Raw genomic sequence first — 13,618 nt, 5'->3', positions numbered from 1 at the left:
CCCAGAGCCTATCAGCCACAGCTTCAGCCAGCCAGAAACACACATTCTACACAGGGGATGCCCATACACATGACCATTTTCTCAAGTTCAGGAGACATAGCAGTTTTGCCTCATTTATAAAAAGAAACACAGAAAGATATAGAAGACATAGCAGTTTTGCCTCGTTTATAAAAAGAAACACAGAAAGATAAGCAAAATGAAAAGACAGAGGAAGATGTTCCAAATGAAAGAACAAGACAAAAACCTCAGAAAAAGAACTAAATGAAACGGGAGATAACCAAGTCTATTTGAGAAATAGCTCAAAGTACTGCCATAAAGATGCTCACCAGACTAGAGAAGAATGGATGATGAACTTTGTGGGAATTTCACTAAGAGGTAGAAAATGTAAAATAGAAATAATCAGTTGAAGTATACAATAACCAAGATGAAAAATATACTTAGATGTAATCAATATTAGATTTGAGGATGAAGAAGAACAGATCAGCAATTTGGAAGACAGGGTAATAGAAAGTACTCAAGTAGAAAGGCAAAAAGTAAAAAAAGAATTTTAAAAATGAGGATAGGTTAAGGGATCATAACCTTCATCTTAACATCAAGTGAAAAAATACATTATAGGGGTTCCAGAAGGAGAAGAGAAAGGAGTAAAAAACTTGTTTCAAGAAATAATAGCTGAGGGATGCCTGGCTTAGCGGTTGAGCATCTGCCTTCAGCTCAGGACATGATTCTGGAGTTCCAGGATTGAGTCCTGCATTAGGCTCCTGCATAGGGCCTGCTTCTCTTCCCTCTGCCTATGTCTCTGCCTCTCTTTCTGTGTCTCTCATGAATAAATAAATAAAATCTTTAAAAAAAAAGAAAAAGAAAGAAAGAATAACTGAAAACTTACTTAACCTGGGGAAGGAAACACATTAAACAAGATAAATCCAAGGAGACCCACACCATGACACATATAATTAAAATTTCAAAGTATAAAGATTTAAAAAAATGTTACAGCAGCAAAAGAAAAAAGCAACTTGTAACATACAAGGGAAATCCTATAAAGCTTATTTTTTCGGCAGAAATTTTGCAGGCCAGAAGAGAATGGCATCATGATATTCGAAGTGCTGAAAGGAAAAAACCTACAACCAAAAATACTCCACCTGGGAAGGTTATCATCCAGAATTAAAGGAAGAGTAGTGGGCAGCCCAAGTAGGACTTTTTTAAGTGGAAAAGGACATAATTAGAAGAAAAATATGGAAGGAAAGGGTAATATTCATATAAGACAACACAGACTTTAAAACAAAGACTGTAGCAAGAGACAAAGAAGGGCAATACATAATGATAAAGGATCAAGAGGATATAACAGTTGTAAATATCTATCACCCAATATTGGGGCACTTAAATACATAAAGCAAATATTAACAGACATAAAGGAAGAGTTTGATACTAATAAAATAATAGTAGAGGACTTTAAAACCCTACTCACATCAATGGAGAGCTCATCCAGGCAGAAAATCAATAAGGAAACAGTGTCTTTGGATGACACAATAGACCAGATGGACTTAACAGATCTATATAGAACATTCCACCCAAAGACACAGAACACACATTCTTTTCAACTGCACATAGAACATTCTCCAGAATAGATCACCTTAGGCCACAAAGTAAGTCTCAATACATTTAAGAAGACTGATGTCATATTTTACATCTTTTCTGATCACAACAGTATGCAACTAGAAATCAATTACAGGAAAAAAACTTGAAAAAGCACAAACACATGGAGGATGAACAACATGCCACTAAACAAGCAATGAGTCAATGAAAAAAATCAAAGAGGAAATAAAATATACATGGAGACAAATGAAATTGAAAACACAATGGTTCAATATCTTTGAGATGCAGCAAAAGGAGTTCTAAGGGAAACTCATAGTGATACAGGTCTTCCTCAAGAAACAAAAAGTAAATCTCAAACAATCCAACCTTACACCTAAAGGAACTAGAAAAAGAGTAACATATATAAAGACCAGAGTTAGTAGAAGGAAAGAAATAAAGATCAGAGTAGACATAAATGAGAGACTTGAAAAAAAAAAAGAAAGAAAGAAAGAAATCAGTGAAACCAAGATCTGGTTCTTTGAAAAAATCAACAAAATTGCTAAATTTCTAGCCAGACTCATCAAGAAATAAGGAGGACCCAAATAAAACCAGAAATGAAAGAAAAGTAACAACCAAGATGACAGAAGTACAAAGGATTACAAGAGACTACTGCAAAAAATTCTATGCCAATGAATTGGAAAACCTAGAAGAAATGGATAAATTTCTAGAAACATCTTCTAAAAATTAGGAACGGGGGCACCTGGGTAGCTGTGGTTGAGCATCTGCCTTTGACTCAAGTCCTGGGATCAAGTCCCACATCAGGCTCCCCACAGGGAGCCTGCCTCTCCCTCTGCCTATGTTTTTGCCCCTCTATATATCTCTTGTGAATAAATAATCTTTTTAAAAACTTTTTAAAAATAAAAATTAGGAACAAGTAGAACATCTGATCAGACCAGTTGCTAATAACCAAATTGAGTTGGTAATCAAAAAGTTCCCAACAAACTGAAGTCCAGAACCAGATGGATTCACGGGTGAATTCTATCAAACATTTAAGGGAGAGTTAATATTTATATTCCTCGAATTATACAAAGAAATGGAAGAGGAAAGAAAGTTTCCAAAAACATCCTATAAGGTAGCCTTACCTTTATACCAAAACCAGACCAAGACACTACAAAAAAAGAAAACTATGCCACTGTCCCTGTTGAACAAAGATGCAAAAACCCTCAACAAAATTAGCAAACCATATTCAACATTACATTAAAAGGATCATTCACCACAATCAAGTAGGATTTATTCAAGGAGTGCAAGGATGTGTTAATAGTCACAAATCAATCAAAATGATACACCACATTAACAAAATAAGGATAAGAATCATAGGACCATTTCAGTTAGATGCACAGAATGCATTTGACCAAATTCAATATCCATTCATGTTAAGAATTCTTAATAAGGTGGGTTTAGATGGACCATACCTCAACATAGTAAGGCCATATATGAAAACTCACAGCTAACATCATACTCAATAGTGAAAAACTGAGAGCTTTTCCTCTAAGATAAGGAACAGGACAAGGATGTCCATTCTTGCCACTTTTATCCAACATAGTACTGGATGTCCTAACCATAGCAGTGGGATAAGAAAAAGAAAGCGCATCCAAGTTGGTAAGGAAGAAGTAAAACTGTCTCTATTTACAGATAACATGATGCTATACACAGGAAACCCAAAAGACTGCACAGAAAACTATTACAATAAATAAATTTAATAAAGTTGCAGGATACAGGGATCACTTGGTGGCGCAACGGTTTGGCGCCTGCCTTTGGCCCAGGGCGCGATCCTGGAGACCCAGGATCGAATCCCACATCGGGCTCCCGGTGCATGGAGCCTGCTTCTCCCTCTGCCTGTGTCTCTGCCTCTCTCTCTCTGTGTGACTATCATAAATTAAAAATAATAATAATAATAATAAAGTTGCAGGATACAGATTAACATACAGAAATCTATGGCATTTTTATACACTAAAAACAAAGTAGCAAAAATAGAAATTAAAACAATTCTACTTACATTTGCACTAAAATAGTAAAATATCTAGGAACAAACTTAACCAAGGAGGGGAAAGACCTGTACTCTGAAAACTATAAAACACTGATGAAAGAAAGGCATTTGAAAATGATAAAAGCAAATGGTAAGACATACCACGCTCATGGGTTAGAAGAAATAGCATTATTAAAATGTCCATACAACCCAAAGCCATCTACAGATTCAATGCAATCCCTATCAAAATACCAATAGTAGGGATCCCTGGGTGGCGCAGCGGTTTGGCGCCTGCCTTTGGCCCAGGGCGTGATCCCGGAGACGCGGGATCGAATCCCACATCGGGCTCCCGGTGCATGGAGCCTGCTTCTCCCTCTGCCTGTGTCTCTGCCTCCCTCTCTCTCTCTCTGTAACTACATAAATAAATAAAAATTAAAAAAAAAATACCAATAGTATTTTTCAAAGAACTAGAATAAATAGTCCTAAAATCTGTATGGAATCACAAAAAGACTCTGAAGAGCCAAGGTAGTATTGAGAAAGAAGCAAAAAGCTGAAGTTATCACAATTCCAGATTCTGATATACTACAAAGCTGTAGGAATCAAAAAAGTATGGTATTGGCACAAAAACAGACACATAGATCAATGGAACAGAAAAGAATCCAGGTATAAAACCATGCTTATATGGTCACTTGAGCTATGATAAAGGAGACCAGAATATACATTGAGGAAAAGACAATCTTTTTAATAAATGGTGCTGGGATGGAGCACTTGGCTTGCTCAGTTGGAAGAGTGTATGATTCTTGATCTCAAGGTCATGAGTTTGATCCCCATTTTGTGTATAGAGATTACTTACATAAATATTTTTTTAAAAAATACTAATAAATGGTGCTGGGAAAACTAGATAGCTGCAGCCAAAAGAACAAAACTGGACCACTGTCTTACTATACCACACAACAATAAACTCAAAATAAAGATGTAAATGTGAGACCTGAAACCATAAAACCCTTAGAAGAAAACATTGATATTTTTGATACTAGCCTTAGCAACATTTTTCTAGGTAGGTCTCCTCAGGCAAATGAAACAAAGGCAAAAATAAACCATTGGGACTACACCAAAATACTCTGCTGCACAGCAAAGGAAACCATCAACAATACAAAAAAGGCAGCCTTCTGAATGAGAGATGATATTTGTAAATGAGATATCTGATAAGGGTTAATATCCGAAGTATATCAAGAACTTACACAACTCCAAAAAACCCACAGATAATCTGATTAAATAATGGGCAGAGGACCTGAACATTTTTTCCCAAAGAAGACATACAGAGAGCCAACAGACACATGAAAATATGCTTAATATCCCTCATCATCAAGGAAATGCAAATCAAAACCAAACTGAAATATCACCTTACACCTATAAGAATGGCTAGAATCTAAAAGAAAGAACAAGTATTGGCGAGAATGTGGAGAAAAACAAGCCCTTTGCTCTGTTATAGGAATGTAAATTAGTACAGCCACTGTAGTGAACAGTTTAGGGGTTCCTCAAGAAATTAAAAATAAAAACACCATACAGTCCCATAATTTCACTACTGTTTATCAGAAGAAAATGAAAACACTCATTCAAAAAGATATATGCACTCCTTTGTTTATCGCAGCATTATTTATAATAGCCAAGATAGGGAAGCAACCTGTGTCTGTTGATAGATGAATGGATAAAGAAGATGTGGGGGCTGTGTGTGTGTGTGTGTGTGTGTGTGTGTCTGTAAAACTACAATGAGGTCACCTCATACCTGTTACTAGGACTATAATCAAAAAGACCACAAATAACATGTTTGTTAGGATGTGAAGAAAGGGAAGCTTCTTGTGCGCTGCTGGTGAAAATATGTGTAGTGAAGCCACTAAGGAAAACTGTATGATGATTCCTAAGGAAAAAAAAAAATTAAAAAAATAAAAGAACTATATGATACAGTATTTTAACTTCTGGGTATTTATTTGAAGAAAAAGGAAACACTAACTGGAAGTGATAGATGCCTTCCCATATTCATTGCAGCATTATTTACAGTAGCTATGACATGTCAATCAGTGTCCGCTGACAGATAAAAAGATAGAGACGATGTGGTATACATATGCAAGGGAATATTACTCAGCCGTAGAAAATAGTATCTTGCCATTGTGGCACCATGGATGGACCTCAAGCTCATTATGTTAAGTGAGATAAGTCAGAGAAAAACAAATAACTTATGGTTTCACTTTCACATGAAATCTTAAAAAGAAGGAAGGAAGGGAGGGAGGGAGGGAAAAGAAAAGAAAAGAGAAAGGAAGAAAACCTAGGTTATAGATACAGGGAACAGGTTGGTGGTTGCCAGAGGTAGGGGATGGGTAAAATGGGTGAAAGGCGTCAAAAGGTACTAATTTCCAGTCGTGAAAAAAAGAAATCATGGGTATATAAAACAAAGCACAATGACTGTAATTAATATTCCTATATTGCTCATTTGAAAATAGCTAAGACAGTAAACCTTTACAGTTTTCATCACAAGAAAAAAAATTGTAACTAAGTATGGTGATGGATGTCAATTAGATTTACCACATTAATCATTTTGCAAAATGTACAAATATTGATTCATTATGCTATACACTAAAGCTAATATAATACTTATCAATTATACCTCACTAACATAAGTAGATAAATTTAAAATATCTTTAAAAATAAATTTAAATTATCCCAGCAAAACCAGGTTCAAAGTCAAGGTTATAGAACGAGGTTATTAACTTTCACTGTTAGAAGGTGATCTTGGTCGATAGACAACATACCCTTCTTGATCTCTACCCTGGTATTATCTTACAAAAAACAAAGTATTTAGTTTTGCGTACCTTTGACTTTCTCCCAGAATTGATCTTGTAGCCATTGAGTGACTTTCCTGAAACATATTAAATTATGGGCTGGCGAACCTGGAGAGAGTGGATAGGCAGACCAGAAAACTAATCCTACTGCCGAACAGCGTAGTGAATTTCCATAATCACTGTCTAGTAAGGAAGCTAATTCCCGCAGCTGCAGGGGAAGATCCGCACCCACACTCAGCTCGCGAAGCGCAGGCTCGCTCCCGTTCTCATCTGACTTTGTTCAAGCGAGAGACAGAGGCCTCTTCTTCCTTGAAAGTAACAAGGCGTTTATAACGGAGGGGTGTTCCCGGTCCTGGAGCAGCAGAGTAGAGGCGGGCAGCTAACCATGGGGATAGGAATGAAATCATGGAAAAATCCGTTTACACCACCACAGGGGCGGTTTCGTCACGATCGTATACGCTCTCGGTGTAAAACGAAAATTACAATACAAATGTGTTGTGAAAATCTTTACATTTTCTTAGCCTCTTAGAAGATGGAAAGGATTTTTCTGTTTCCACATCCATCTCCAGGAGGTATCTTGTGCTTTTTATCTCTGTGCTTCTCTACAAGACTACCAAAAAAAAAAAAAAATTCTGAAGAGCTTATTAGTTCTTGTAGCTCAATAAAACAGGTGCAGCAAGAGTTTTGTTTTTGTTTTTGTTTTTGTTTTTTTTTTTTGCAGCAAGATATTTTGACGAAACACAAGGCACCGTGTAATTTAAAGAAGTTGTTTTTATCAGCCAGCTACATTGATTCTACTCTATTCAAAATATGCAGGAAAAAAATATATTTTCCATAAATAAAACCGTGGAGAAAATGAGAACTTTAAGGATGTAGGAATATCTGCACACAGTGATGAGTAAAAAAAAACAAAATAAAACAAAACAAAACTGAAGAAGCTTTCATTATTGTTTTAAGTTTGTGATTTTAATGGAAAGAAAATGATGCAGGCAGAAAACAAAATTGCAGAAATCCGACTTGCTTAGTCTCCTAAGGCTTTGATGTCTACAAATTTATATCTTTTTCTACGTAAGTCATCCATCTCATTTAAATGCCACAGGGAAAGTGGGCTGGCGTGCTGGCCGGATATTTGGTTTTGGTGGGGGGGGAGCGACTTGAACGCTGATCTTGTTAAACTAGCAGCCTGCCTATTCATTTAGTTGGTAATAGTACTAGTTCTGCAAAGGAAAACCAGTGACTAGTTACTGGCGTTCCGTGGGCAAGTTTAAGTACGCTCACGTGTGCCCGGCAGAGGCACGCAGAACAGAAGTGGCCCCCGCATCACCCGCTTACCTGGTTATGGTTTTGTCCGCCTGCAGGGAGATACAGTTCTGAGAGCGACGTGTGGAGCTTCGGCATCCTCCTCTGGGAGACCTTCAGCTTAGGAGTGTGCCCCTACCCCGGAATGACAAATCAGCAGGCGCGGGAGCAAGTGGAAAGAGGTGAGCCAAAGACATGGGGTGGAAGGGTTCGCCTCCAGCCCCGGGGGCCGTGCTAACACCGGGTCCAGGGACGGCCCAGCACGAGGAGGGCGTGTGAACAACACCACGGAGGTGCCGCTGTATCTGCTTTGGCATCCCATGGATGGTGGCGGGTGGGGGGTGCTTACAAAACGAAAACCAACAACCACCAAAGAAACTTCTAAGGATTCCAATAGTTTTAAAAACAGAGCTACAGGCTTGTCTCCCATTGCCCCGGCCTGGCATGACACCTGCAAGGCTGTGCCTCTCCCTGCCTTCAAGAAAATAGAGTAGCGTTCCCCAACCTCTTATTTTTTTTTTTTTATTCTGTGCCAACTGAGCGCCATTAATAGTATCGTAAATTGAAACATAGTTAGACTGGAGAGTGAGGTGTTTGAAAATTTTCTGACGTTTCTGAAGAAGCCATGTACTGCTCCCAGATCAGAAACGGGAACAGGTGGGTGATGGTGACACACTGGCGTGCACCTGTGTCGTCTGCGGCTTGCAGCAGAGAGAATGCTTTCGACGCGGTGGTGGTGCCTGCTGATGCTCTGGAGGGGCCAGGCTGTAGACCTGGTGCAGGAGGAGGACTTGCCAGCCCCCTGCTTTCCCCTCTCAGCCATCCTCCTCCCCGCATCCGCGACCACAGGCAGGTGCGCGTGGCCCGGCACACCGCCAGGTGGCTTCGAATTCAAGGCTGTTCTTGGGCTGTCAAGGAATAGAACTCCTGTTCATTTTTATTTCACGTTTGAATTAGTGTCTATAAAATCCTCATCCTCTCTTCATCTCCAGAACCCTGGGTTGTATAGATGATTCTCTAAAGCTTGGCCCACACCACCTAACAGCACATTCTAAAAGCAGAAGCAAATGCTGAGAGCAACTAAAATATGTGTTTGTATGTGATCTATCTTGCCTCAGACTTTGTGACAAATGAACACATGAAAAATGAGTTATTCCAGCCAAAAGGTAACCCGATGGCTCTGTAATACTGAATTCTGCATCACTTGTAGAAAACAGAAGTCAGTGTGCCCTGAAACGGGTTTTCTGTCTCTGTTCCACCTACTACATAAGGTACTGAAGATCACCAGCCACATAAGTCCCCATGTGCGCATTTCCGTCTTTCCTGAACCCTCTGCTCTCTTCCTCTTGGGTCTTCAGGGTACCGAATGTCAGCCCCCCAGCATTGCCCAGAGGACATTTTTAAAATTATGATGAAGTGTTGGGATTATAAACCTGAAAACCGCCCCAAGTTCAGTGAACTTCAGAAAGAGCTCACGGTCATCAAGAAGAAAGTCACACAGTGACGGAGCAGTGCCAACCGCCTCCGGGACCTGGGCGTCCGGCAGAGTGACATCGTTCTCCCCGCTAACAATGAGTTTATACCACATTACCTGCAACAGTCTTCTAAGGTGATTTTTGTTATTAACTGTTTTGTTTTGTTTTGTTTTGAAGTATGTGCCACTCACAAAAAAAGACAAGGGCAAAAATGTATTCAAGAAACAGACACTCTTACCAAGGGCTTTATTAGCTCACCGCAGCAATCCTGCCATTTCAGGCCACTGTAAATAGAAAAGCACAGCCTCTCGGTGTGAGGGAAGAGCAGATCTTTCCCACACCAGGACCACTGATGTTTGTCAGAGGTTTTCTACTTCAGGTGCAGTCCCCGGGCTGCTGCCCTATGCCACAGACCCTACTCCATCGGTGCTAAAAGCAGCATTGGTAATGCCATGTCTGCAGGACACATTCCAACCAAAGGCGGCTCTTTGCTCTGCCAAGGCAAGATTCTGTTTGTAAACACCATTTTATATTGGGAATTAGTTGGACCTCTTAGGGTTTTTCTCTTCTTTCTTGCCAGAAATAAGTGCCGTGTGGGAAGCATCACATTCCTGTATTATTAGGAAGGTAGCTGTTTCCCCTGCTCCTTTGTCTGGGCATTGGCCAGCGATGCATGGAATGTCCTCCCAGAGCCCATGCTTAGGGTTGAAATAGCAGCTCTTTAAAGGAGGTTTTTTGGGAGCTGTGCCAGCAAGAAGCAAGTTTGATTGGGGGGGGTGGTCTGGAGAAAGGAGCAGCTACTGAAGCAATCAAAGGGAAGAGAAGGAAAATATAAAGTCTGCCTTCTTATCAGAGTTATGCCTTTTCACACACACACACACACACACACACACACACACACACACACACACCCCGACCTATTATTTTATGGTCTGAATTCACAACAAAAATTGTAAGAAATGTTTCCAGAAGTTCATAGTTAGTTAGAGCTTAATGGCAGCAAAAAAACTTTTTAGCGAAACTACAGAGCACAAGGTCACAGAAATAAGAGCCTACCTTTGGTTAAGTACCTTCACCTCAGAGGAGACACCCTGGTAGTTAATCCTCTTGATTTCCACCCATTTCCAGAGCTGAAAGGATTTCATGATTCTAGTTCATCAACACACTGATGTTGCCATCACACACACGCTGCCAATAAGCAGGAGCAAACCGTTAAGAAGTTAAATGAACATCGCTGAGGGCGAAGACACAGGGACAGCCCTCCCGTTTCCGCTGTCCCTTCACTTACCCTTATCCTGCTACCTGGACGTCCTTATCTTAGCTGACAGGTGTGCAGGCGCAGTTCTGGGGATGCTCCAGGTAGATAACACGTAACACAGAGCTGAGGGTAGGCTTCTGTTGAGCTGAATATTAGCTGCATCCAGGGAACTCACCCCTGTGTTCTGTATATAGTTGCCTCTCAGGATAAATATGTGTGCAGGAGATGGTCATGCTCAGGGGTAAATGTGGCTTGAGAGCTCTTAGTGAGTGCTCGGGCCTGTGTCCAGATAACTAGCACCTTAGTGATCGTTTGGTTATATCTATTGGAAGAGCTTATGGGATAGAAAACTCCCGCTGCCCCCTCCAGCTGTTTGCTGCCCACCAATACCAGTGCACAGAACCCGCACCCAGTACTCTAACAGGTATAAAGGACAATACTGAAGAGAAGAAGATGCCTTGTGTCTGTCATTTCAATTTCCTTGCAGGGTGTGTGCACATTTAATAATCACTACATCCAGACTCCAATGAAAGCTGAATAAACTCGCCCTGCAAAACACACTGCAACAGACAAAGCAACTTTTTAAAAAATCAGCATTGTCTCCCCTTCTGTCAGATACGGTAAATAAATGGAAACCTCCTTTGAAGGCATATACGGTAAATCAAAACACAGACGCATTAATTAAGTGCCGGGGTCTTCAGGCACTTGCCAGCCTTCAAAAGAACGAGTCAGATGGGACATTTTTACCTTTTGTCCGTACTTCCAAACGAGTCTCTTTGTAATATTCTTTGTTTAAAGAAAACAGCCTCTCATCACTGACTAGCCTCAGTGCTAAGCTCTCTGCAAGGAGAGGGAATGACGGTTTTGGCTTTAATTTTGTGAACAAGACCCAAAGCTTAATCTTTTGCATTCTGGTGTAAAGAATGAACGTGGCATTGATATTTCACTCATCCGGGCTGTTAGAATTTGCAATTCACATCATAATTCTGTGCTTAAATTAAAGAAGCTTTTCAAAACATCGTGACATCTGCAGCATTTAAATTCTATCTTATTCTTTGTCCCAAAGCAGGCAGCAGTATAGTTGAGGATTAATAACTCATTGGGAGTCTTTCAGGATCAGTTGTATGGTATATTAAATTTAATATAGGCACATGCATTTAAGAAAAACTTATGCAAACCATTTTTTTTACTCTTAATTTTGTTGTGCTTGGAGCATAATTTATTCATCCCTTCTGTCAGTGATAATTATTGGAATTATGTACTTTAAGAGGCTAATCCATACCCAGAAAGCATACATATAAATACTGTTCTGAATTTGCAAGTTGATGTAAGGGAAAGAAGGCTTCAGAAATGCACAGGACCCCTATAACTTGTTTAGTAAGAAAACAGCAACCACAATTGCCACTAGACTGAATGTAATTAAGCCAGGTCACAAATCTTTGTGTTGTTAATGGATTTTTCCAAAGAGTTGCATGTATCATTCCTACACAGCTCCTGCAAGGATTCCTTGAATTCATGAGTACAGTGTGGGGATGGGGAGAAGATGAGCCCAGGCAGCCTGACTCACCTGCATTTTTCCATCTTGAGTCCCTCAGGAACCTTTATGACAAATAATTAGGTAGCCCATCATTTTTCAAAAAATGAAATCTTTTAATGTCAAATTAATGTTTACTACCAATATCTGAAACCGAAAATTAATTTCGTATCCCATGCAATCTGAGGTTACTTCTCAAAACGAATATATTCTTTCTCTTCCAGGAAAATATTAATAAAGGATTAATAGGTTTTGTTTAAACTTCTAAAACCAGAGGCCTTATTTCAGCCCATCCTGCCCCCGAGTCCCCAGTGAGAGATTTCATGTAATCATTTCCCTCTTATCTCCCAAATCTAATACAGGCAGTACAGTTCTTCACCCATAAATCACCATTTTATCACAAATACGACATTATTGAAACATCTTACCAGCAGATCAGTACAGACCATGAGCCTAATTGTATTTGCTATTGTTCAGTGCACGTTTCACAACTTTTTCATTCGAAGGTTCTCTTTAAAAGAAAAGCTAATGTTTAATCATTGAAAGAGGTTTAATTTCCTTTAAGCCGCAACACGGTTTCCTTGTCTGTGTTTTATACTCACATTTTGGTTTTGCCATATAGTTTCATATAGTTCGGCTAATACCACTAAAATAGCTGCAAGACCGTGTCAAGAAGAAAGCGTTTTAATCATAATATACGCCCCACACTGAGGCCCTCGTTCGTGGGATGAACACCAACCTTACAATGCAAAAATCAGTGACGGTGTGGTGCTGTCATTACGAGCGCGCTCAGGCACTGCACCGGAGTGTGCTTTCCTGTGAGTTGGCAGGCCTTCCAAGGGTGTACCTGCCAACCTCAGGTGCTCTGCTCTGTGGGCACTGTCACGTGGCCAGGGGTCATCTGAAGTGAGACCGACACATTCTGAAGACAGGCCATTTGTCCCAGCCCTCTGCCTTTACGGGTCCCCCCTCGATCACAGCACCCGCAGGTTAGGAGCCTCCTACCACCAGAACTGACCGTCCGTAGGCACTGTTCTCAGTCTGCAAAGACTGACTTTTGGGTCTAGGTCAGAGCCCGCACACAGAACCGAGAACAACGCAAAATAAGGGCAACAAAAGGGCAGGCATTGAAAAAAGACACGTCTTCTTTATGTATTAATATGTTAATTAAATGGAAACAAAGATTTTATATGAAAATGAGTTTATATTACATTTCCATTATACTATTAAGTTAGCATGAAAGTTTACCATCAAAATAAAGTTACCTCTTTTATTACTAACTCTGATTTGCTCAATGCATACCAGACATTTTTTTTATTAAATATTTCAATTTTATTTTTCTCTGTTTTGATTAGTTTCACATTAAGCCTGAATACTATATTATTGGGGAGAATCCCGAATTGTATATTCACTTCTGCAAAAGGAAATACTCACGTACAAGATTACCTACTTGAAGGAGATACCGATAGTCTTAGAGACCCACAGTATCCGGTATTAAAGGATAATACCGTCCTACAGAAGGTGCATGAACTCCGTAGCTCAGTCATAATTCAATCTTAGGATATGCTCACCCCCCCCCCTTGAAAACTGGCCTCCGGCCTCACACTGACTCAGAGGTTA

The 13,618-nt window shown here is 39.9% G+C and overlaps 1 protein-coding gene and 1 long non-coding RNA gene across 12 annotated transcripts in view; one reads left to right on the top strand and one right to left on the bottom strand.

Annotated features, from left to right (window-relative positions):
- LOC144292134 (uncharacterized) overlaps positions 1-6,822 on the bottom strand; it is a 35,786-nt gene extending 28,964 nt beyond the window's left edge. Inside the window, exon 1 of the long non-coding RNA XR_013359632.1 lies at positions 6,463-6,822. This is a non-coding gene — a long non-coding RNA (uncharacterized LOC144292134). The remainder of the gene's footprint in view (positions 1-6,462) is intronic.
- FER (FER tyrosine kinase) overlaps positions 1-13,278 on the top strand; it is a 434,062-nt gene extending 420,784 nt beyond the window's left edge. For 10 of the 11 annotated variants that reach the window (XM_077861808.1, XM_077861843.1, XM_077861834.1 and 7 more), the window contains 2 exons: positions 7,791-7,913; positions 9,090-13,278. In XM_077861808.1, coding sequence (XP_077717934.1) covers positions 7,791-7,913; positions 9,090-9,235 — 269 coding nt within the window. In that variant the 3' untranslated portion in view covers positions 9,236-13,278. Of the gene's footprint in view, positions 1-7,153; positions 7,455-7,790; positions 7,914-9,089 lie in introns of those variants that run through there. The other variant, XM_077861861.1, reaches the window with a different exon arrangement.
- The last annotated feature ends 340 nt before the right edge of the window (positions 13,279-13,618 follow it).

This window comes from Canis aureus, chromosome 2, assembly GCF_053574225.1.
Source record: "Canis aureus isolate CA01 chromosome 2, VMU_Caureus_v.1.0, whole genome shotgun sequence".
Classification (NCBI taxonomy): Eukaryota; Metazoa; Chordata; class Mammalia; order Carnivora; family Canidae; genus Canis; species Canis aureus.
The sequence above is the reverse complement of the archived record's forward strand: the minus strand, read 5'-3'. Positions and strand labels throughout refer to the sequence as shown.